Source organism: Aulonocara stuartgranti, assembly GCF_965226115.1.
Source record: "Aulonocara stuartgranti genome assembly, chromosome: 7".
Taxonomy (NCBI): Eukaryota; Metazoa; Chordata; class Actinopteri; order Cichliformes; family Cichlidae; genus Aulonocara; species Aulonocara stuartgranti.
In genome coordinates, this window is record NC_138945.1 from 33999029 (window position 1) to 34023339 (window position 24311).

Sequence of the window (24311 nt, forward strand, 5' to 3'; positions counted from 1 at the left end):
TCCTCTTAATAACAGAAAGAGACGTTGAAAGCAGGAAGTTCTTTGAAGCAATAGTTAAACTTAAAGCCTTACTGTGAAACGTAAGGCACCAGAAGGAGAAGGTCATAAATAATTCATGACACACCCTCTCTCGGAGTTCCTCTTTATCTCTGCCGTTTTCCCATATCTCGCTCTCTTCCATAAAGGGTCTGGTTCGCCCCCAAGGGTCGAGCAACGGAGGGAGAGTGAGAGAGGAAGGGTGACAGAAGATCATCTCTCTCTCACACACACACACACACACACACACACACACACACACACACACACACACACACACTCTACAAAGCAAGCGACCCTCGCTGTGGCTGGTTGATAATGTGGTATGCCACAGATGCTTGGCGGTTAGGGGAGTGAAGACCGCTTACATCAGCAGCTCTTCATGGACACTGACTTTAAAAAGTGAGAGCTTCATATTTAGAACACGTTTAGGACAAAGCCACGTGGAAGTTTTTTAATAGTATTATTTACTAATACTGGCATTTCTGCAAAGACAATATTTCTTCTTCATTAGGTTTATAAATGTGTTACTAAAAAGGCACTGTTTGTGCCAAAAACCCTTCTAGTGTTGTTTTAAACTTTAAAAAACTTTGATTTCTACAGTGAGTAATCCAAGGTAGTAGCAGCAACAGTAGTTCTGTATTTTCAAAAGAGACTGCTTATCCCACTGTCAGTTTATGTCTTTGGTCTGTGCTGCCATTTATGCATCAAGGCTGTTTTGGTGTTTGTGTTGTAGACACATTTGCATTCTTTGTAAAAGCATAAAGTAAAAGGATTTTTGATGTTAAAATGCCAAAAAATACATTCGGAAAAAAATGGTCTAGAAATTATTGACCGGGTTACTCAAAGAAAATCCACAAACCTTTATGTAGGAAGTTTAATACCAGAACTGTTTTCTTTCTGCTGTCTACACCTGCTAACTAAAACATGAGTGCATCTTAGCAATGTCTCTTTTTAGTTATCATGACTTGGTTGCCTAGTTTTAGTGTTACCCAAAACAAAAAACCTGGAAGCTTCATACTGAGATCATCTAGATGGATAATTAAAGCTAAAAAATATATATATTTCCTTATAAAGTATCCTTGTAAGGTCATCTGAAAAATATCAAAATATTTGTGAGCCTCTGGGCTGTGTCGGGGAGAATTGGTGGCTCTTAGGTGACACTAAAAGCAAAATATTATCTTTTTTTTTCTTTTATTGTGTCCTTGACTACACAGACTGTGTGAACCACATGAAATAGTCACAGTTCAGGTCTGTGTAGTCATCCTAGTATCTCGCACAACATGGGGCTTGATCAAAATATCGATGAACAAATATATTTATTTTCATTTATCCAACCTTTATTTAACCAAAAAGAGCAAATAATGAAGTTGATTAAAACAAAAACTGGTATTGAACAAAAATACAGTAAACTAGAATAAACACAGGGTTCAGGATTATCACTGATCTGGGGCCAGTAAAAACCTATATTGAGGCAAGTTGATTGGCCCATTTGGAGCCTCACTTTATAATCTCTTTATGATAATAGGTCCTGCTAGGTTTTAATAGCAGAATGAATGTTTGTTATTATTATTATAAGGTTAAATAATGATAATCATTGATGTTGTTCCTCATTTGTGACTTTTAAAGAGTCTTTTATTCTTTCACTCGTGTGGTCCTGGCCCAGTTTGCATGCAGTGTGTGCACTGCAGTGTTAAGACTGACTGTTTCTATTAGCAGTAAACAGGACTGAGTGATAAGCACACACACGCATACACACACACAGTCTGAGCACTTTCCCTCAGGAAACGTAGACTGAAGGGGAAAATGTTGTGCCCGTCCCTAATGAGGTGGGACATGTTGCTATCTGTAGTAATTTAATTGGGCTGCCAGCTCATCTACAGAATTAATAAGCTGGTTGACTCAAGGTGCTCTCAGTGTGATGGGGACATAAAGGCGATTTTTGTTTCCTTATGATCTAGTTATTAGTTTTAACTGAGCTTGTAAAGTAAACGGTGCATGTGATGATGGCCCATGTGAAAAATAAGTTTGAACTCAATCAGAATTTCTTTCTAGCTGATTTCTTTTATAGAATTTCTTTCTAGCTACAGGCAACAGTTGTGCGATTTGTTAAATTATGGGTAACTTGTCTTCAGGCTAATAAGATGAGATGCACTTTGACATGTTTATTTTACTACACTTTGGTTTTTAGGTTATTCAAAATTGTCAAACTCTGATTTTTTTTTTTTTTTTGTGCAAAAGACAAAAAAAACCCTAGAGGCGTCTCTCTTCTGTGTGTTCTCTTCTGTAAAATTTATTATAGTGACGCCGATCAGGCACAATGTTTTCACCACTGACAGGTAAAGTTAATAGCACTGATTATCTCTTCATTATGTCGCTGGTTAGTGGGTAGGATATATAATGGAGCAAAGGAGATATTCTGTCCTAAAAGCAGGAAAAATGGAAAATTTTAAGGATTTTAGCGAGTTTGACAAAAGGCCAAATTGGAGACGACTGGGTCAGAGCATCCCCTCAACTGCAGCTTTTGTGGGGTGTTCCTGCGGTGCACTGGTGGTATCTATCAAAACTGGTTCAAGGAAGCAGCAGTGGTGAACCAGCAACAGGCTGATGGGCGGCCCAGGCTCAGTGATGCACAGACGAGCTATTGTAGCTCAAATTTGGCTCTGATGACAGGTGTCAGAATACACAGTGCATACAGGCCTGAACTGGCGACTGAAGAAGACTTGGATGAACAGCTTTCTGAGACCTGAGATCAACTTTCCCTCAACTTTCAGGCAACTGTTTGAACAGCTACCAGTGAGACCACAAGATACTGCTGATTGACACAGTGCCTGGTGGTAAATACATTGGAGCGTTGCCTAGACAACTAGACAGAGCGAAGCAACAATTTTCAACTTTATGTGGATTTATGTGTCGTTCTGATTTCTGCTGTAGAAAATCATGCAAATTTATTTAAATCTCATGCCTCATTTGCTTATTTAAACATGAAAAACGTGAGAAAAGTAGAGATGGGAAAAATAATTAATATTGTCTGCCTTTTAATATAAATCTTTCTTTGCGTGGGATTCTGATTATACCAGTAACTAACAGATGAGACTGGATATTCTCTTTCTTTTCCATACTGTCAACAAACCCCATGTCAAGGCCAAAATCAACAAAGAAGTAATCATTCTAATGAGCTTTCCTGTGCAGGCCAGGAGCTTTTATCTGCATTTCCTTTGCGCCACGGAGCTCCATTGTTGTCCAAAAACAAATAAAAAAAGACATCAGTGAATCCCGCTGTTCCACAGTCGATTACATTTTCCTTCATTACAGTAAACATGCGCTGTAGTTCATCTTCAGCCACTCTCACTTGCGCCATCTGGCTGTAAGCACCAGTTTACCAAATGTGTACCTCTCCCAGCAGGTTTCAGGTGAGAGTTGAACTTCACTGAGGGGGAAAAAAAAGTTTATGGTCTTGGACTAGGCTTAAACCATTTCTGGAAAACTGACCCTTTATATGATTGAGTTTGAATAACATTTATTTATTGTATTTATTTAAACCAGAGATAAAAGTTCGTGAGGATAAAGCTCAGGGCTGTGGCTTTTGTTTTAGGAATTTGCTAGCTATAAAAAAAAAAAACACGGAGCATTCTTATCTTAGCTTCAATCCAAACGGTCATACTTGTCACACTGATGCTGGCCTGCAGATGTGATGGGATGGAAGGAAAAGGCTTGGCTTTGATTGCTGCCGCCTCGCCAAGCCTTTAAATGATTGCTGAGAGAACCTCGAACCTTGCCACTTGTGTCACCCAGCAGTTTATCACTTCTTATTATTAACCATTAATAGTCTAAGTCACTAGAAAAGATAACTGTAATCGTCTCAGCTAAAGCCTGTTTTGTCTCAGAAACCTCATCCTGCTGGGAAAGCAGGTGAGCCCAGCCAGCACGCGGTGTCCTTAAATTAAAAGTTAATGAAAGAATATGGACATAAATTATGAGATTTTACAGCACATTCACTTTAATTTGCAGTTTTTTCTGTCTACTAATTTTACTATAATGATTTTAGCATATGTATATTTATTAGTATGTGCCTCTCTCCTCCTTAATGGATCTATTAAAATCTGTGTTTTGAGAAAAGCGTCATTATAAATGTAAACCTTTTTTTTTTTTTACAGGTGTCCTTGGAGTGGGCGAACACAGTTTCCCGTTCCAGTTTGTTATTCCAGGTGAGTGAAACGTCATTCTTCTGTGTGCCCAGCACCGCCTCACTTCCCGTAACAAGTTTTCTTAGATTTGTTTTATCACCCATCTAGGTCAGTTCAGCGAAGGGTGCATGCTGATGCAGGTGTGATAACCCCTGTCGACAAAGCAGTTAAGGTCCAGTTTGTGTGTAGGCGAATGGAAAAACATTACGTAATCAGTGTTTAAAGATTTAGGAGTGGTACGCCATTTCCTGATACTTTTATTGCTACTAAAAGTTTTTTTTTTTTTTTGCTCATGATAGATAACAAAACTGCAGTGTGTAAATAACCCTAAAGATCAGCTGAACATTCTTGGCACCTGTAAGGCCACACATTGTGCAATCTGTCTGGTATCTTACACCCTCTCTGAGGCACAGGCTGACACACAAAGGGGGGTAGCCGGGGGTTATTTTTAGTTCCCTCTCCTTTTGTGCAGTCACTGTTTAATTGGGCTTCATGCCTCCGTGCTTTGTCCTCCCCTCCTTTCAGCCCACCAGTCTTGAGAACATCAGTGAAGGGCATGTTAAATATCAGGCAGAGAGGTGGCTAACAGAAGGATAAAGAGGCTCCTGCTGCCCCCTGCTGGTACCTCAGAGAGGCTAACAAACCCTAAAATGAACAGTGTGATCCTTAAGAGTTTTTATGGTAAAAAAGAGTCTACCTGAATTGTAACATGTGGTTTAAAAATTGAGCATTTATCATAATATCTTAGCAAGTTTTCTTTGTTATTCTTTTCAAAGTTTCTCTAATAGTCACAAAAGACATCATAATAAAAATGAATCTTCCGCAAAAACAGTGTCACCAATAATCAAAATACATACATGACAGTTGGTGAGGAGGCTTATTTTTGCAAATTTTTGGCACTACACACTCTTAAGGGCAAATGGAGTCTCCAGCTTATACAAAATGCTCTGTTTCACACAGTTTTTCTTCTACTCTTGGCTCTGAAAATCATAAAAGAGATGGGATCTTAAAGCTATTCAAACCTGTTTTAGAGGGACATCCAATTAGAAGAAAGTTGGCTTAAAAGGCTGAAAAGCTCAAATGACTTGTTTAACCCTCTCGAGGCAGGCGTTGCCGATTTGCAACAGTTAAAAACCAACAACCTGATTACCCAACATACATATTTTATGAGTTTTTTTTACTCAGAAGTACCACTGCAGGACTTGGTTGTGCATTAGCAACAAAAAGTTTAATTTGAGCCTGAGAGGGTTAAATCAGCTAAGGAGCTGAACGAAGGCTCAGTGTAGGTTAAATAAGGATTATTTTGAACTGTGAGTAACACAGAGTTATAATGGGTCCACTTTAAGGTCAAAAGATGAACGGACATTGCATAAGGAGGGCTTTGACATCGCCAAGTTATTTCTAGGCTCTTATGTTTCCAGTCTATGGATTTTGTCTGCACTCCAAGGAGCAAGACAGGCTCTACAACCCTTAGCCACTTTCAGTAACCACGAGCAGCCCACTCCCCAGGGAAATTCGGCCTGATGTCAGCCAGTGATGGCTCCATTTTAGTTGCCAAGCTGTCTGCAACCAAACAACAACAATCTGCCTCTCCTGCTTAATTCTTATTGACAGCAGCAGCAGCAGCAGCAGATAGTCCCTGGAGCAGCTGGCATTAACATCTGAATGAGGATCAAGGAACACATTAGAACAGAGACTGCGCCAGGGGGCTCTGCCATTATTTTGACACCACATTAAACTCTTTTGCTGTGCGTTCTGCTTGGAAATTTATACACAGATTACTCCATGAACAGGTTTTGAACCTGTTGTTTGGGTGTTTTTTCCTCTTCACTGGATCTGAACATCTCTCCCCTTCTGTCTATCTCACTGCTGTCTCCCCAGAATTGTTATTTTTCCTCTTCTTGAATTTCCTACGCTCCTATGTTTACCCTCACAGTTTCCACTTCTTCACTGTCCTTTTCCTGAAACACATGGCCTGTCCTTTTTTCACTAAGGACACCTGCAGGAATCCATCTGAAAGCTTAGTTTAATGACATCTCCAAGGGAATGCATACAGATTTCAGCTCAGTCTCTGCCTAGGGGAAAATATCTACAAAAAATAAAGTGTAGCCACATTAATATGACATTTTCTAGAATTTCTACATTTAATTTTCCTTTTTGTCCTTCTTTTAAATTTTTTTTTTAACTTAAATTTACAATTAAATGTATTGAACTTAAACTTCTTTTTTTCCTTTTTTTCAATTTAAAAGAAAGTTTTTGCTAATCCTTAATAGAAAATGCTAAAAAGAAAAAAAATTATCGAGTCGTTCGTTGAATCCCTCGCACAAATTAGTCATCGAAATATATACATTTGTATGACTTTTTAAAAAATATTTCTTGTACTTTCTATTACTGTTCTAGTACTTTTGCTTTATTGCAATAGTTCTGACTAACAGCATTGTTTTCAGTCTAATTTACTTCTTTGTTTTTCCTAACCAGAGGCAGCCATTTCCTTTGATTTGTGTCAGTCACCCAAAGGTGAAATGCTGACTCCTTAAGTACACTTTGTAAACCAGAAACAAACAAGTTTGTGGAAATGCAAAAGCAAAATGTAGAAAATACAGAAATAGATGTAGAAATAATTTCATACATTTAATGTGATGTTATTTATTGGCTGTTTCTGCCCGCCATAGTTTACAGGCCGCAATATAACAACTCATTGGTTGTATGAGAACTTGAAAATGTTAGACTTTTAATCACATAGTTTACCTGTGATCCACTTAGTCGTCACCTATGGAGACAGTTTTTGCTTTTTGGGGGGGAAATTCTGTCTTACTGAGCTTGTTAGCTTTCTTGTACGGTGAAGGTATGACCCTCTGAATTTGATGTAAGTTACAGCTTTATTGAGAAATTGATGTGGGTTGGATTGAAATTCCCAATGTCACTCATGTTTGTGTTTTCTTTCCCCACAATCTCCTGCTTAGCTGCTGTCCCAACTTCCTTTGAGGGACCCTTTGGGAAAATAGTTTACCGAGTGAAGGTGACTATTGACACGCCACGCTTCTCCAAGGACTACAAAATCCAGAAGCCCTTCTACCTACTCAACATGCTTAACCTCAATGAGGTTCCAGACATTGCTGTAAGTGCTTGATTCACATTTGTTTTCCTTCACTTTGATCTCACCTTTATTCTCTTTGATTCTTGCCCAGTGCATTTAGGACTGGATTGAAAAGAATGCTGTAATGCATTTCTTTATTTAATAAACTTTTATCTTTGTCGAAGCTTATTTGATTTCGTTGCAGAGCAGGAAAGGGTTCTCTCCCTCCTACTCATAATCAAGTCTCTTCTCCTGATGACTGTCAGTTTCCTGTTTATCCTGCAATAAAGAGTCTGCACAGCTTCTGCTAGCCAAACTTTTTAATTACTGCCAACGTACAGACAGACAGACGTTTATTCAACAACTCTGCCTCTTCAGTATCACAGTTCTGCTGTGGCCACCAAGAAGTTCAACTACCTCCTGGTGAAGTCGGGGACTGTGATGCTGAAAGTTTGCAGTGACATGAAGGGTTACATCCCCGGTCAGGTCATCAAGTTATTCACCGAGATCCACAACAAATCTGGCAAGGACACGGGGTGTGTACTGGCCAGTCTCGTACAGGTATGTTATTAAATGTAGACAGTTATATCAGTATTTCTTAACTCATCCTTGGTTCGTGTAAATCATCTTTAAGAAGGACTGAGAACTCTTAGACCTTCTATAATAATAGAATAAACCAGAATTTCCACTCAAGTAACAAATCTTTTCATGTGGACACACATAAAATTCGTTTTACCTCAGATAAAAACAGTTATCTTGATCATTTCTAGAACAGTAAGTTATCCTGCGAGCTTTCACATTAGTGGTGTGTGAAGCGGTTTGAATTTGCCATTACATCTTTTCATGCTTCTAATTGTTTGACTTTGTCACACCAGAGAGTGGCCTACAAGACTAACAAGCCTGTGGTAGACCTACGGACCATTGCAGAGGTGGAGGGAGCGAAAGTGAAGGCAGGAAAACATGCAGAGTGGAAGGAACAGATCATCGTTCCTCCACTCCCTCAGTCACAACTGACAGGCTGCAACCTTATAGACATCATCTATTTCATTCAGGTGTGTGTGTATGTGTGTGTGTGTGTGTGTGTGTTATACCAGGTTGATAGCAGTTTTGCAGGTTTAACATATGTTAGTTGAAGCTTTTCAGCTCCAGCTTTTCATTTTTCTACTTCCTTTATGCCGTCCTAATTGTTTCTGAATCAGACCACAGAGTGTTGATGGCAGCCATCTGGTGGGCTGTGAAGGTACTACAAGTTAACTGTAAAAAGTCATTTAAAATAAATAATAATAAATAAATTTGACCCTAAATATTTAAATATCAAATAAAGATTCTAACTTTTCATTTTCTGAGCTATTTTTGGATCTAAGTTTGGATCTAAGTATTAGGAAATAACTAAAGTGGAGCTGCAGGTCTTATAGAGCAGTGAAGCTTTTAATGGACAGTTGACCTTAAGAAGTAAATTATCGTAGGATCCAAATGAATCAAAAAAATTCATGTGATTGTCCAAGGTGAAAGTATGAGTAGGTCACAATAGATTTTTGAAGTGGGAAGAAGTTCAGAAATTCCTCTATGATGATATTGTGATATTTTGCAAATGACCATTGCAGCTAATAGCAGATCATCTGATATTTTTTTTCTTCCCCACTCATCATTTCAGATATTTTTTTACCATTTTCAGTGCTACATTGAAGTATGATTGCAAGTTTGGCAAAACGGTTCGATTTGCCAGGGGAAGCAATTTGCAAAACTTTCCAGGTTGCAGTTTCTTGGTGTTCTTGAGTGCTGCTGCTTTAAGAGGAACTTATTAAAGTAATCTGCTCGTGTCATTTCTAAGCTGTTAAAATGGTGGCTGCATGTATTAAACGTGCTTTTAATTCTTGGTGTCAGACACTTTTCTACACAAACAAAGGGTCTTTGCTAAGGGTACCCAAAAGGGGTGGTAACTTTTAAAGAATAGATTCTACAGACACAGGATCAACTTGGGTGGGGGGAATATAAAAAATAAATTAGCTGTGAGTAATGCACAGTTAACAGGGACTGATCCCGCTGCTCCCTTCACGGATCTCTGTTTGTGTTACAGGTGTCACTAAGATATCCTGAAGCAGCTGTCACTCTGCCTATCTATATCGGAAACATCGCTTTAAACCAGTCTCCGACGAGGTCTACACCCACCAGTCCAGCGGGTGCAGCAGGGGTGATGCCCAGCGCTCCGCCAGCAGAGGAGGATCGAGGCGATGATATATGTGCAGGAGGCTTTACCAGTGAGGAACTTCCCACAAAGAGTCACTCACAGCAGGATCCCTCAGGCCAGGCAGTCACAATGTCTCCCAGCGCCTTCAGCTACGCACCAGGTGCGGCAGCGCCGCCTAGCCACAATCCCCCCGATGCATCTGCTCCGCTCTTCTGTTTGTCCACAGGAGCCACCATACCTTTCTTCACTGAGGGAAATGTTGCTCCAACCCCCACTTCCTGTTCACTCATTCTCCCTCCAGAGTACAGCACTACTGACTACCCTCATGGTTAGTACTTAATAAACCTACCACACCCAGACAATCACCTGCAAGGTGTAATGGCTAATTAGGCATTTATGAGTTGCATCATCATCATGCTTCAAGTTTAAAAAATATTGGCCGATATTGGGTTGTTGTTTTTTAAATCACCAAATATCTGTACATACCAGTCTTATAAAGTCCTGTATCGGCCAGGCTCCATTCACAGCAGTCCACATAATTTGTCAGATAATAACAATAAAAATACTCCAGATTAGGAAGAAACTGTTGTAATGCTGTATAGTTGGGTATTTAAAATGTGCAGCCAGCCTTAATGTGGACATTAAAGGGCCTGCAGTTTCTTGCACTTCCACATTTTCAGCTCCAGAGTTCGACTTCACTACTACTCATGGAAGCCATGATAGCGCCCCCCCCACTCCCCAAAATGACTAAGCAATGTGTTTTGCATTTTCTGGCCTATAATCTCTAGTAGATTAAATCACAGTAAAATTCCGAGATAACCTTAAACTCTTATCTAGTCCCGTTTACTTTTCTTTGCCTCTGTGTGTTCCAGAGCCCCCACCTAGTTATGAGGAAAGCTGCAGTAGTGCCAACTCCAGTTTCAACAGTAGACAGTAGAGAAGAAACAGGTGGATGAAGAATTGTGACCACTCCCACCTACACCTGTTTGCACTCGCCTCGAAACGAATCCAGAGACAAGGTGGATGAAAAGAGGATGGATGCTTCAAACTCCCCAAGGATTGATTCTTTGTCCTGCATTGAGTTTTGTTTTGTTTGTTTTTTTAAAAAGGGGATAATTTCTTATAATGAATATAAGAATTAAAATTTTTCCTCATGTCCCAGCAGATAATGTCAGGTGAACATCACTGTGCCTAAAGAAAAAAAAGAAAAAAGTATTTCAGATTGTTATACAGCATTTAGAATAATCAGTCGTTGGACACGTCTGTTGTGTTTTTATTTCCAACATGTTGTTGCATCTGTGATGCCTTGAAACTAAAAGCTTTCAGTCTGGCCTTTTTGTGGTGGGGCGGGGGGGTCCGGGGGTCCAAACATGCGCTTGTTAGTGTGGTCCGCTGCTCTTTGTACATGTCTCTGCTGTCCTCGTCGTCGTGCAGGCAGAGCTGCCTCCATCATGGATATAAAAAGAGGAATACACAGTCACAGGTGATGCCTGTGATAACAGCTTCTTTTCACATCAAAATCTGTTTTTAAATGCACAGAATGGTTATAAAGATAAGTAGGTCCTTAGGGAAACCACTCGGCTGAGTAACTGATTAAAATAATTCAAGGAGCAAATTCAAATTCAGTTCATTCAGTAGTTTTCCTCTGGTCTGTTGTGCTGTTTGTTTGTTTTTTATCTAAATCATCTTGATGTGAGTTGCCCGATTTCAAATATCCTTATTATGGAGCTACATGGAATGTTTAAAATAATACATTTCAAAAGGTCATCAGCAATCATGAGCCAGTTTCTCAAACAAAGTCCTAAACCTTTTATTCTACTGTCTATTGCCATCATTCTTCTGTCAACGTTTGCCAACCATATCCCTCTGCAGAAGTAAGCATCCAACGACAAATGACGAGAGGCTCACAATGTAATCATTAAAAGCCTCCACAACAGCTAAGCTGCTTCTTTTCTTTTGCAGATGTAGATAATAGAAAATAAAATTGTTCCTAAACGAAACTGCTCATGACAAAATCGGGGTATTTGTTTTGTGTCACCAGGTCATGATGTGGCTATTCCTTATCTTTCAGGCTGTTATGGGCTGTGGTTTGCACTGTTGGCAGTAATTCCGATGCGTTCTCGATGGGTTTTGGCTGCCCTTCTTCACAGATTCTGTTCATAACTTTTATTAATTTATAAATCCATCCAAGTGGTGGAGGGTTTCTTGTTTGGTGACCTCAGGATCACCTCTCTGCTGTTGGTAGATGATGTGTCTTGAGGCAGTGAGGCACTTTGCAGGACTGAGGGCATGGTTCTCAGCCGGAAAAGGGTGGAGTGTGCACTCTGGGTCAGGGACAGGTGTAAGTGTCCCGGGTCTTGAACCGACAAGTGAGGGAATAGAGGAGCGGGGGAATGACAGAGGGATGGGTGTGGTACGGGCCGTACCAGTATGCTTTGAAGAAGAGAGATCTGAGCATAAAAGTTAAGCTGTCGATTTACCAGTTAATCTACATTCTCACCCTTGCCTGTGGTCATGAGCTGTGGGTAGTAAGCCAAAGAATGAGATAACAGATATTTGAAAGGTGTCTGCGCTCTCCCATAGCAGTAGGATGTGGAGCTCACATCACAAAGAGCCAGTTGAGGTAGTTCTGGAATTTATTTATTTATTTATTTTTTTTTTTTAACACAATGTCCTACTGGGAAGAGGCCCCCATGGCGAACCTGAACACGCTGGGGAGATTACATTGCTCAGCTGGTTGGAAATGCAATGAAGAACCCAATGAGAGGCTGGGTGCCTCTGGGTAGACCTCTGCCTCTGTAACCTGAACCCAGATAAGCGGCAGAAAATGGATGGATGGATATTTTCCTTCTTTCATGTTTTTTTTTCTTCTTCTTTTTGTGTGTGTGTGTCTTTTAGCTCCAAAGGTGTCGTGCCATTCAGTTCCATTAAATCCAAGAGTAAGCAGACGGCTGCAGAGCTGATATGTCGGAAACTGGGAATCTCACACCGAATCAATAGTGATGGATAAACAGCACTACAGACCAGAGGAAAATTAAATACAAATTAGATTTTAAGAGGAAAAGGCCTTTTAATCAAAAACGCTTCCACAAAGCAGTGCAGTCAAACTTTGTTATTATTTATTATATTTTTTATTTCATTACGTCTCCCTTTCATTGGCTCCTTAAGATATTTTTCTTGCCGTACCACTTTTGTATTCAGAGGAAGTTTGTCTCGTGAGCCTCATTTTCCCTGTAGCTGGTTATGAGGTCTGCAGTACCGAAAGCCGTACTCTGCCCCCTTGTGGGTGATACCGGTACAGGCTTTATCTCTTTTGAGCCTGCTCTTAAAACTGGAGACTAAAACGACCAGCCATGTTAACTGACCCACCTAACTTAGTCCTTGTTTCTGTGATTCACCAGCTGAAGTCCGCTCTAGAAATGTATTTCTTTCCTTTCTGTTGAGCAGAACTTATAAACGGAGGTTGAAGATGCATGTGGTTTGCATCAGGATGATTTATGTTATTTTTCCCCTTTGTTGCCTTAAATTTCTTCTGGTGATTTGAGTGTGTCAGTCAATGCAGATGTTAACACATCTGGACATCTCAGCACTTCATTTACTGTGTGTGTGTGTGTGTGTGTGTGTGTGTGTGTGTGTGTGTGTGTGTGTGTGTGTGTGTGTGTGTGTGTGTGTGTGTGTGTGAGAGAAAGAGAGAAAGTAAAATGCAGTTTAACTTCAATCAAACTTGAGTTCAAGCCAATTTCTGATCGAACATCTGTAAAAGTGGAGATATTTTCCTTTTTTGTCCATTTCTGCTTGTGGTCAGCAGTGGGGTTTAACTATTGTATTTTGTATTGATTTTATGTTGTTGTACCATAATATGATCTTAGCATTGCACAAATGTCTGCTATTTTCTGTTGTATGTATAGATATTTGTTCACCAAACCTTTTGTTTTGCACGTATAAAAACTCTTTTCTCATTTTATTCATAACAGCAAAATAGACTTCAGTGCTACAGTTCCACGTAGTTGCATACATTTGTCATGTTTTGTCATATATTGATGACAAAAAATTTAATCCACATCCTCCAGGCATAGTAATGCCTAATGTCCCTGAAAATCTGAAGCACAACATCTGCACTGAATGTTTGTGTGACTCTTCGTGTGTTTTCGTCTTATCTTGCCACTCCGCTTCAAATCACAGCATGAGTTTCTGATAACAGAAATCTTGTGGCTCTGCATTATTGTGAAAGCATGCCTTAAACAATCTGGATACCCATCAACATTTACATGAGCCTGCGGTGGACTACCTTCTTCTTCTCTATGAGGACATCAGGACATGCTCCTCCTGCTTTGTGTCTGGCGGGACTGTGCAAAGTGCACTTGATGTACACAGATGTAGCTTTCAAAAACAGTAAGACACTGGACTTTGTAGACCTGCTGAACTTTGTTTTAAACTCTTTGTTTTAGGAGAAAAAAAACTTGTGCAATTCCTTTTCTGAAGCCATTTCATGCTGCCTTTACCAGCCTTCATTCTGTTCAAATCCTCTTCACCAAAAGGTACTATAGCTTTATGAAACCCCTCGTTATGTTATCTTTTCATCCCTCCCCCCTCCCCTCATATATTGATGAGTGGTATCCAGTTTTGTATTTTTCTACTATATGAGCTGTTTACAGGTGCAGTGTGGATATAGTTGCACCTCAACCATTACATGTACAGTTTCAGCTTACAGTGCAGAATCAAAGCTGTACTGCATAGAACGACAAAGTAAGGGGGTAAGGGGAAGCAAGGCACTACATCCACCCACATTTCTGTGAAAAAACAAAGTTTTCTGCTGTATAAAAAATAGACTGTTTACTATTACACCTGAACATTTTGCCAGACTTAATGTTATGGAAGGGGTTTCAAAACATAAGGTGTGGGGCCAGAAACGGCCGGCAAAGACTGCAATCTGGTCAACTGAATAATTTTGAAAAATGTGAACAAGGGCATAAATATCTCCATTTTAATAGTGTTTTCACATGATTTAACAGCTTTGGCTACTAATAAAGACCTCCCCTACTGCCATCCATACTAAAGTAAATAAATAATAGATAAACATTGAAATGACAGAAACGTCCACCACAGGTGGTCCCTGCAAGAGACAACTGTTCCAGACAAACATGTATACATCAACAGTACGGGGTCATGCTGAGGAAAAGAACTGCAGATGTGATGCACTCTCTTGGTGGATTCTAGAGGAAGGCTATGACGGGTGCCAAGAGAGGAAGTGTGGGACTGCATGAGGAAGTCAGGAATGGTAGAGAAGTGTATGAGAGTGATGGTCTAGAGCAGGGGTGGGCAACTACAGGCCTCGAGTGCCGATGTTCTGCAGGTTTTAGATGTGTCCTTGATACAACTCCAAGAATCGTGTGAGCTGCTTCCGTCTGTCACATGACCACAGCGTTCTACAGTCATTGGTTCTGCATAATACATATTCATTAAACGCTTTAAAAGCTTCGATTTCTGCTCAGTTAGCGGTCTTATTTCACTCGTTTTTAAACTCAAATATTTGGGGGTTGTAGCCGCCCTCTTTAATCTGAAGGGTAACGGTTGTTTATCCGGGACTCTCTATTTCGGCTGCGCAGTCGCACTCAGGATGTTTGCCTTCGCCCTACATGTTGAAAAACTACATTAACCGTCAACCGTGGTTTGTTAGGCGAAGTCACGTGGTACCACAGGCTACATACATAGCGTCTTTGGGCTGAGTAGGTGGGACACTGGCTGTTTCTGTTGAGGCATATTTGAGAAATGCACGCCGATGATGTGGAAATGGCTCGTGCTTGAATGTCCGGACCGAGACTCATCTGTGATGGAAGCTGCGCTCAATAACCGCTGAAAGTGTGGTGTCAACGTTAGCGCAGCAAGCTCGTCAGGATGCGAGTGAGTTCTCTTTGTGTGTGTTTGTTTTGTCACTCAGCGGTCTAGCATACGCCATATGTGCTACTTTAATAAGCTGTTTTGCATTTGAGACGTTTCTTTGCTGGTTAATGTGTGGCACTGACTCAGTGTGAGGAAAACACGTCATGCACACTTCAGGGAACCCAGGGAGTCGGTGTAAGCAGTACTTACTGGTTTCTGACACACTGCATCTAATAAAGCCATTAAAAAAATATGAAATAATCTGCTGTGAAACTACTACTACAAACTACTACCGTCTGACCTGGCGTAAGTCTGGGAGATAACTCATCTTTTAAAAACTAAGATGTGTTAACTTTACTTTGAATCATGTTTATAGTTAAGCTAATGAGAAGGGACGCTTACTGAGACCCCTTTTTTAAAAGTCTACTACAAAAACACTAAAACAACAGCGTCAGTGTTATGTAACCATATGATTAACTTTATACCTTGCTGTCAGTGTCATCCAAAGCTGGACATTATGTCACCTGTGCTGTTTTCTTTTTAAAGTGTCGATTTCTGAGAATAAATAAATTCGGGTCAGATCAGTTTAGGTATGCAAGTTGCAGATGTGAATTCATATGTAGGTGCTGCTGCTTTATGCACTTGGAATTTAAAATAAGCTCAATCATTGCTTTAGGGTCTTTAGTGCATTTATGCCAATAAAACCCGAGTGACTTTTGTTAACTATAGGTCCACTAAAACGAGTAGTATTATTGCAGTTGTGATATTTTTACCCTAAATAACCTTTAAATGAAAGTTATCGGTTAAACCTAAATAGTGAAAGCACATTTTGAGACTCGGAAATTGTTCTGTATTCGTGTAAAAGTGCAGAATACAGTCATTTTGAGTGCTTGTAGTAGCAGCACTAATTACACCATTTTCAGTCCCAACTGTCACCTTGAAAACAAACACCTGGTTTTTCCAAAGTGTATTTGAAAGACAAGCTCACAGTGCTTTCCGAGTCTAGCCCCCAGTTGGATTGTTGACTCAAGCTGTCTGTATTTGATTTTTCCCCTCGTTCTTTCATTGTGTCAAATACTTCGACTTTTTTATCACCTCTGCTGTCCTGTGCCATTTTAAATGGAAACTTTGGCCACCATGTATCCGTTTCACATTAAAAGAAGTTATAAAGACATAAATTTAATGTTTCTCACTGTGCAGCAAAGCCAGCTCTTTCTAGCTCTTCTTTTTTTGCCTTTAAAATAATAACTACATTTATCACAAATTGGATGCTGCTTTTGTAGGATAGTTCATTATTTAAACGGAGTACAGTTCACTCAGTACCATAATTACTAAGATTTGAGCTTAAGGTGAGCTCACTAAAAAGATGACAAGGAGAGCAGTCGGGTAGCTGATCAGACCAGTTTTAAACAAACCACGTGTGGTTAGGGCTTCAGAATGAAGGTGAATTCTGAAGTTAAAACCCAAACTAAATAATTTTGAGTTATTATTCATGTACAGATGGCTTCATAGTTCAGTTTTGGCTCTGATTATACACTGTTTCTCTGTGGAACTGCGTTTTACCTCCAAAAATCCTTAATTTGATAAAACATAAAGGAAGGAAAACTTGGATAGGAAGTTAAGTGGTGCTTGGGTTAGCTTGAACCTTGTGGGTGTTTGAGACCTTTCGGTGTGGAGTGAGGTTACTTCAGTTCAGTAGGGTATTTGACAGCCTGACTAGGGTGTCAGTGATGGATGGGTGTAACTCTGCTGGTTCTAGTTGTTGTGATAGACCACTACCATGTTGAGTAAAATGTTTTGTAGATTAAGAGCCAATATAGGATTATCCTTTGACTGCTTTACTTGGTTTTCTTTTTTTTCTTTTTTTTTTTCGCCTGTCCCATTTGGTTCTTTAGCCATCAGAATTGTTGTCTGAAGACCAACAAGGATACCCAATGGATTTACTTTGCCAAATGGATCATCGTGGCATTGCCGTATTGGTCCATTTGGTCGATCTTTGTTTTTATTATTTATTATATTTTATTTTCAGATGTTACAGACGGGACAGACATGAGTGAGAGATAGGAAAGGGAGAAGGAAAGGAAAAACAGAAGGGGAGAGGGACAGTGAGAAAGTGGGGGAGAAAAAAAATAAAAATCTCCTGGATCACCTGTTGAGAGAAGAATAGAAAACAAGCAAAAAAAGACAAAAAAAAACAAAACAAAGCAACATACTAAACACAACACCATCGCATTAATCTAGCTAAGTGTAAACAGCAGTAAATACTAAATATTCAATGTTGTTGTGCAGCACGCAGGACAGATGTGCTTCGAAGTAGCAGCCAAGAAAGGTGTAATTTGGGTCTACGAGCAGTGAACACCCGTGTGCATACCTGTGTGGATCAGCACGCTTGTATTCCAAAGGTTTCTCCATGTAACGATCTGCTAGGGAGTGTGGGGGGGCCACAGCCCCGTCCTCCAGGGTGTGAAGCAGGTATGGAGGAGATCAAAACTCCAGACATCCAGAGGCCCCCAGAACACAAGAGACCATGGAAGACCAACAGAGGGGCAGCCGCGCCACTGTCCCAGTAAGAGCTGAGGAGAGTCCCAGATGAGGGCTCGCCCAGCAGCCGCGGAGCAGAAGTCAGGGGGAGTTGCAGTGACGCGCCCGTGAGCTCCGCCGGCCGCCAGCTGTGCCTGAGTGACCGAGCCCCAGGCCGAGAGGCCTTTACTTGGTTTTCTATAGCACAGTAGTTGTAAGAAGAGTCAACTTGGTTCTTTTCTTAGGCCTCCATTGTACCTGTCACATTAGTCACTTAATCGAGAGGTGAACGACCGGCACCAGAGGATATGACATGACTTTTGTCGAATGGAACAGTAAGCATAATGGCCCCATTACATGATGTGATTGCCCAAATATCTGACCTCCAGGATGCCTGCCGTGCTTTGTCTTTTTTTTTTTTTTTTTTTTTTTGCGAATGTCACAACTAGACAGGAATGTACATGATGGAATTAATTAGGGTTCATCATCTAGTCAGTCTTAGTTATACATTGCCACTTCACAACAAGGGTCATCTCAAAGAGCTTTTATTTTAACGACAATTTTTGTGAGCTGGAACCCTGATGAGCAAGCGCTTGGGGATGGTGGGGAGGACAAGCCTCCTTTGTAACAAGAAGGGACCATCAGCAGAACAAGGCTCAAGGAGGGGAAACCATTATTGCCACCAGGAAAGAGAAGAGGAAAAAGTAGAAAATAAAATCCTTCCCTCTATGCTTTGTCTTGTACTTCATATTGTGCTTTCTCCCTTGTTAGGTCCATATTCTAACAAGGGGTCATCACATTCGTCCACCAAGTTGTTTCGGGAAGAACTTTGAGGATGTTTGATTATCAGCACTGCACTTCTGAACTTGGTCATCTGGCCTGACTGTATAGTTGAAATTTTAGAAGTCCAGGAAATAAGGAGGATTAAGGCATCGATTGTTTTTACGTCACAGCCAGTGGCCACAATACCAAACAAAACAACTCTGGTTACTGTTGGACAGATGGACCTTTGTTCTTAAGCTTATTGATTTGGCCTCCGGATAAAGCAGATAATCCTTTGCTCCGACAGTCTTTTGTACTGCATTGTCTTTGCTGGGACGAGTTCCAAGATAACCAGACTCATCTGCATAGTTAACTGTCCCCATTTACTTTACATATCAGAAATTGCATCATCACACATGGCTTTAGGCTTAAATGCGCGGTTTTCTGTTGGGCATCAGTTTTCTTTTACAGTTGGTTATACTTTACGCAAGATCACCAGCAAAGTCTAAAACTGGGGAAACTGGCTCCAGTGGATGGCTCAGATCGGTTCTTGTTTTCCACCTTTTAGTGAACCTTTCAGGTAGTTTCCCATTGACAATGGTGCCGCTTTCGTAATGACATTGTGAAGTGTTTATGGTCCCACATTGGTATCTGTTTGTGTAGGTCTTCGAATATGCAGAGGATATGAAAATGTACTTGTGTGCAGTCCTCCAAAAAGCTGTATGTGGGTTGATTGTTCATTGGTTAGCTTAGGCAGAAAAGGGAGACTGTTCACAAAGAAAGAAGGCACAAATAATAACTGCAGTAGACTTTTTTCTTTTAAAAATGCTTTAAACGATCAGTGACACACAACTACAATATGTAGATGACAAACTACAAAGCTTTGTGTAATTCTACATGCAACTAATGTACAGCTATGCTGTGCACTTCAGTGTGACCATATTTAGAAAGGCTTTCGTGGTCTTCCCCTCAATAGTTGAAGGCTTTCCTAAAGTTGAGTGAGGTACTCCATTCAGTGCTTTGCTTGATAATCTAAATTCATAAAAACATTTATGAGGAAGATGAAGCAATAAGAGGGAGAGAGGCAGAAAGAGAGAGATATGGAGTCACGGAGAAAGAAGCCAAACGGTGGTTTGGGGGCATGAGGGGCTGAAGCTGCTCCCAGATTTTTTTTTTTTTATTTTTTTTTTGAGAGAAATATCGTATGTCTTAACAGTTTGTCATTGGAGGATTTCAGAGTGCCCTGAGATAAAGTGGTAGACAATGATCCAAGACCATCTAAGGCGAGAATTTTTAGGTCAGTGTGTATGACACTGGAAGCCAGTGTAGCTCTGTTAAATTTGGAACTTTATCATTTCCAGACTTTATAACTAGCAGATCTCAGCTAGGCTGATGCCTAACTGAGATCTGCTAGTTTGCAGCTGGTGAGAGGCAGTTATGCCAAGACAGGTGGTGAATTATCAGGGATAGAGCTGTGCTGCTGAGCAAGCAAGAGCCACAGACCGTGCATTCCTCTGTCAGCCCATATCCACAGCAGCAAGGCTGAACAAAGTGTGCCTTTGTGGGGCAGTATGTCCTCTAATTGTCAGACAAAATCATGTGTGTGTATATACAGCATATTTGTGCAAAGTAGTATAAATTAAATTCTTTGTTTTTCACTCTGTAATCAGAAATATTTTGAGTACTATTGTACGGACTGTTCTTGGAACATTGGACAACACTGCATTCAGTATAAATGTTGGCCCTAAACTCCACTTTACCAGTGAACAACTCCTAATACCCTTCTCATTTTTCTTTAGATGACTTTTGGGGTTTCGAGCAGTGTGACGCTGCTGTTTGACTTCTGGGATGTGCACAGCCCTGCAGGTAAGCTGCAGAGTATTAAAGTCTTGCGAAAAAGCCTTAGAATCAGTTCATCTGGATTTAAAAATTGTGTGGTGCAATTCAAATACTTATTTCTGATGACGGTGGAGTGTTTCTGTAATATTGCTGACATTACTATACAAACTTGATCTACCATGTTCATGAACTGAAGCTTGAATAAACCTGTTCAAACTTGTTTTTAACAGGTTGATAAAATTTGCTTCAGATTTATCTTTTTTTTTTTGTCAAGTGTTTCTTTTTTTTTTTCTTTTTTAAACTTGTCGCAGGAACCAAAAATGTATTAATTGAAGTTAGTTTTTAAACAGCTTTGAAAGACTGTGCACCAACCCCTTTCTACATTTGTCCAAATATGCCAGCCTTGAAGTGGATCTGGATTAGATTTAATTACATTAAGGAGATGTTTAAGGGGTTATAATTAGTTGTTAAAGTGAAAAAAAAAATTTTAATACTAAAATATTACGGTTGTAGAGGAGTTGCCAGAACAGATACCCCTCATGTATCCCAGGGGAAGCAGGGAAAATGTTCTCAAGCTATATGTAGAGAAAATGTATTGTTTTCTCAATGCTTCCAGTCCTCTGTATTTTTCATGAACCTGCTTTTGGCTGGAGCTTCGCATTAAGTGAACAGATGTTGGTGTCAATCTAGTCTAAATCTGAAAGTAGCAAAAATAATGATGTATTATTCAAAGGAACCTATTGAATAATAGGTTCCAATATGTGAGTATTAATAACATGAAATCTAAACTTAGAAAAGTAACTTGTGGAGTTCCGCAAAGATCTGTTTTGGGACCTAAGTTATTTTTACTTGATATAAATGATATTTGTACAGCCAGTGATACTTTAAAATATGTGGCGTTTGCTGTTGATACAAACTTATTTTGCTCTGGAAAGGACATAAAGAAATTACTGAAAACAGTGGAAACAGAACTCATGAAGTTAAATAGATGGTTGTATTTAATAAACTATCATTGAATGAAAGTAAAACAAGATTTATGTTATTTGGAGGTAGTAAAAGTAATAAAGTAAAACTGACTTTAAATAATGTTGAAATTGAAAGAGTATATGAGACAAAATTTTTAGGAGTAATTATTGATGATAAACTTTGTTGGAAGCCCCACATAGAACATGTGAAACGGAAATTATCCAAATCTGTTTCTATTCTTTATAAAACAAGAGATTTTTTTTGAATAAGAACTGCGTTTATGTATTGTATACTTCCCTTTGTTTGCCTTATATGATCTATTGTGCAGAAATTTGGGGGAACACATACAAAACATATTTGGATTCAATTTTTAAATTGCAAAAAAGAGCTATTAGAATAATAAAGTTGGATATAGGGAGTCCACCAACCAGTGTTTTGTAGGATCATCTATGTTAAAATTCATTCTAAAACTTTAGAAATGATATATCGAGTGATGAAAAATGTTCTAATTTGTGTTTTAAGTATGTTTCAACTAAGAGATGGAAAATATGATTTGAGGGGGTCTTATAAGTTTGGTTCTCACTTTAGGTATTTCAATGTTAAGTATAGATGTGTGTCAGTTTTGGCAGTGAAATTATGGAATGGACTTAATGATGAACTGAAGATGTGTTTTTCTTTGTCATTTTTCAGGAAGAATTTAAAAATTTGTATCATTCAAGGTTACGGAAATTTGGTTTGATGAATAACTTCGTGTTGATTTAATTTCTTGATTTATCATTGATTTCTTTTCAAACTGTTATATAACTTATTTATCAATGCTATTTATTTTCTTGGTTAAGGATTTGATTATTCCTATGGGGTAAAGGACAGGATAATTATAAGCCACAAGCCTTCAGCCTATTCCATTGTCGGTTACTGTAGGATTGAGTACTTTTATGTAAAATGATAATCTGTGTTGTTGTTGTTGTTGACCGAAATAAATTTCACATCATCATCATCATCATATTGCATAAACGTACTTTTTAATAGTGACTTTTTTGTGAGTTAACATTTTGTATTTTTGTACCTACAGGGATGGTGGTGTCAGTGCTGGTGGTCTTGCTTCTGACTGTCTTTTACGAGGTGCTTAAAGTGTGGAGATTGTGGCTGGGGAATCCCTCCAAGCTGACCCAGCCTCAGTCTCCATACGACGCCCCATCTTCCCACTGCGACAGCATCTCTGTCCTGGACAGCAGCCCCTCTGAATCCTCACTGACCCCTATAGCATCAGTCGTTACACCTCAAAGTACCAGGAACAGGTAAGCAAGTCATTTCTAGTAACTTTTTTTTTTTATCATGGATCGTACTGTGAAATGCAAATCACTGAATAAAATGCAGAAATGCATCTATTTGAACTGTATGGTTGTGGCATGGTGGTAACCTCCATAGCATGGTGACACCCTTTTTTTGTTGGTGTATCCTAGATTGCAACTATTATTATCTTTTGGGCGGTATTAAACAAAAGTGTGTGGCAAACTGAGACCATCACATATTGGCAGACTGAATGTCGAGACCTGAACGATGTATTTGACTTATTAGTTTATTTGTAAATAACCCTCTCCCTCTTCTTTTCATCAGCTGGTTGTTGCACATCATACAGACGGTCCTCCACATGCTGCAGGTGTCTCTGGCCTACATGCTGATGCTGTGCGTCATGTCCTATAACACCTGGATATTCCTCGGGGTCATCACGGGGTCGGTCCTCGGTTATTTTATCTCATTTCCTCTCTTAGGTCGGATGTGATGGCACAGACATTTAATAGTGAAATAAAGAAAAGTTTACTTTTTACTATCCGAGGATCTCGAAGGATGGAAAAATTGGTGGAGAATGAGCCACATGACACTAAACTTTGCCTAAACCTCATCTGGATATAGAAACTGAAAATGATTTTAAGCTTCCAGAAAACAGAAAATGCTACATTTTAACATTTTTCCCTAATTAACAAATAGATCATTTCTGTTAAAGGTACATAATGTTAAGAAAACACTCAGTTTTTCAGTCCTAGTATTAGTTCTGCTTCACTTTTAAGTCAGCAGACTGTGTGAGTAATACCTGTGGAAAAATGATTTTTTTTTTTTTTTTTTTAAATCTCCAGGAAAAGTAGGAGTGTTGTTCAATTCTGCTTTTTTAATTATTATTATTTTTTAAATTATCTTGAAAATCTAAACAATTGAAAGAAAGAAAGAAAGAAAGAAAGAAAGAAGAAGAAATGCACTGGAATCACCCACAGAATGATAACACAAAACCCAGAGATGGGAAGTCTGCACAGATTGTGGTGTGTTAGGAAGCTATGTTGTTGTTGTTGTTGTTTTGTTTAGGGTTGGGTTTTTTCTTTTCTTTTTTTTTCCATTTGCTGCCAAATGATTCAAGATGGAACTTGATATTTGATTGTCAAGTGTTTTGGACTAAAATCTTAAAGCTGACTTGCAGCTAAGTCAGACATTTACAGTCACGGGTCATGAGACAGAATTGCATTGCGCTGGAGTCCGTATGAGGAACTGATACATGTGATTCTCGCTTGTAAAACCTTGTGAAAGGTCATCTTGGTTTGTTATTATTCATGGTCATGTGGTTCTGTAGCAATTGTTTAACCACAATCAGAAAAGCAAAGTGCCTTGAAGCTGACAGTTGAGACGTTTCAGAAGTTCCTATCTTTGGTAATATTTTCTTTTAACTGATTAAAAAAATCACTGACACTAAAGGCTTATACAGATTTGTTCAACTGCTTTATTTACTGTTGCATATCAATAAGATTTTTTCTGGTGATGGCTTCTTTTTTTGTCTTTGAAAAAAAGAATAAAGAGATAAAGAATGAAG

The 24311-nt window shown here is 39.4% G+C and overlaps 2 protein-coding genes across 2 annotated transcripts in view; both read left to right on the forward strand.

Annotated features, from left to right (window-relative positions):
- arrdc1b (arrestin domain containing 1b) overlaps positions 1–14533 on the forward strand; it is a 59067-nt gene extending 44534 nt beyond the window's left edge. Inside the window, exons 3-8 of the mRNA XM_082541608.1 lie at positions 4194–4244; positions 7187–7341; positions 7678–7860; positions 8175–8351; positions 9377–9815; positions 10360–14533. Coding sequence (XP_082397734.1) covers positions 4194–4244; positions 7187–7341; positions 7678–7860; positions 8175–8351; positions 9377–9815; positions 10360–10424 — 1070 coding nt within the window. The 3' untranslated portion in view covers positions 10425–14533. The remainder of the gene's footprint in view (positions 1–4193; positions 4245–7186; positions 7342–7677; positions 7861–8174; positions 8352–9376; positions 9816–10359) is intronic.
- A 517-nt stretch (positions 14534–15050) lies between these two features.
- slc31a2 (solute carrier family 31 member 2) lies at positions 15051–24310 on the forward strand. The gene is made up of 4 exons (XM_082541610.1): positions 15051–15388; positions 20449–20515; positions 22527–22752; positions 23072–24310. The coding sequence occupies exons 1-4, from the start codon at positions 15383–15385 to the stop codon at positions 23235–23237; spliced, it is 465 nt and encodes a 154-aa protein (XP_082397736.1). The 5' UTR covers positions 15051–15382; the 3' UTR covers positions 23238–24310.
- Position 24311: the final 1 nt, after the last annotated feature.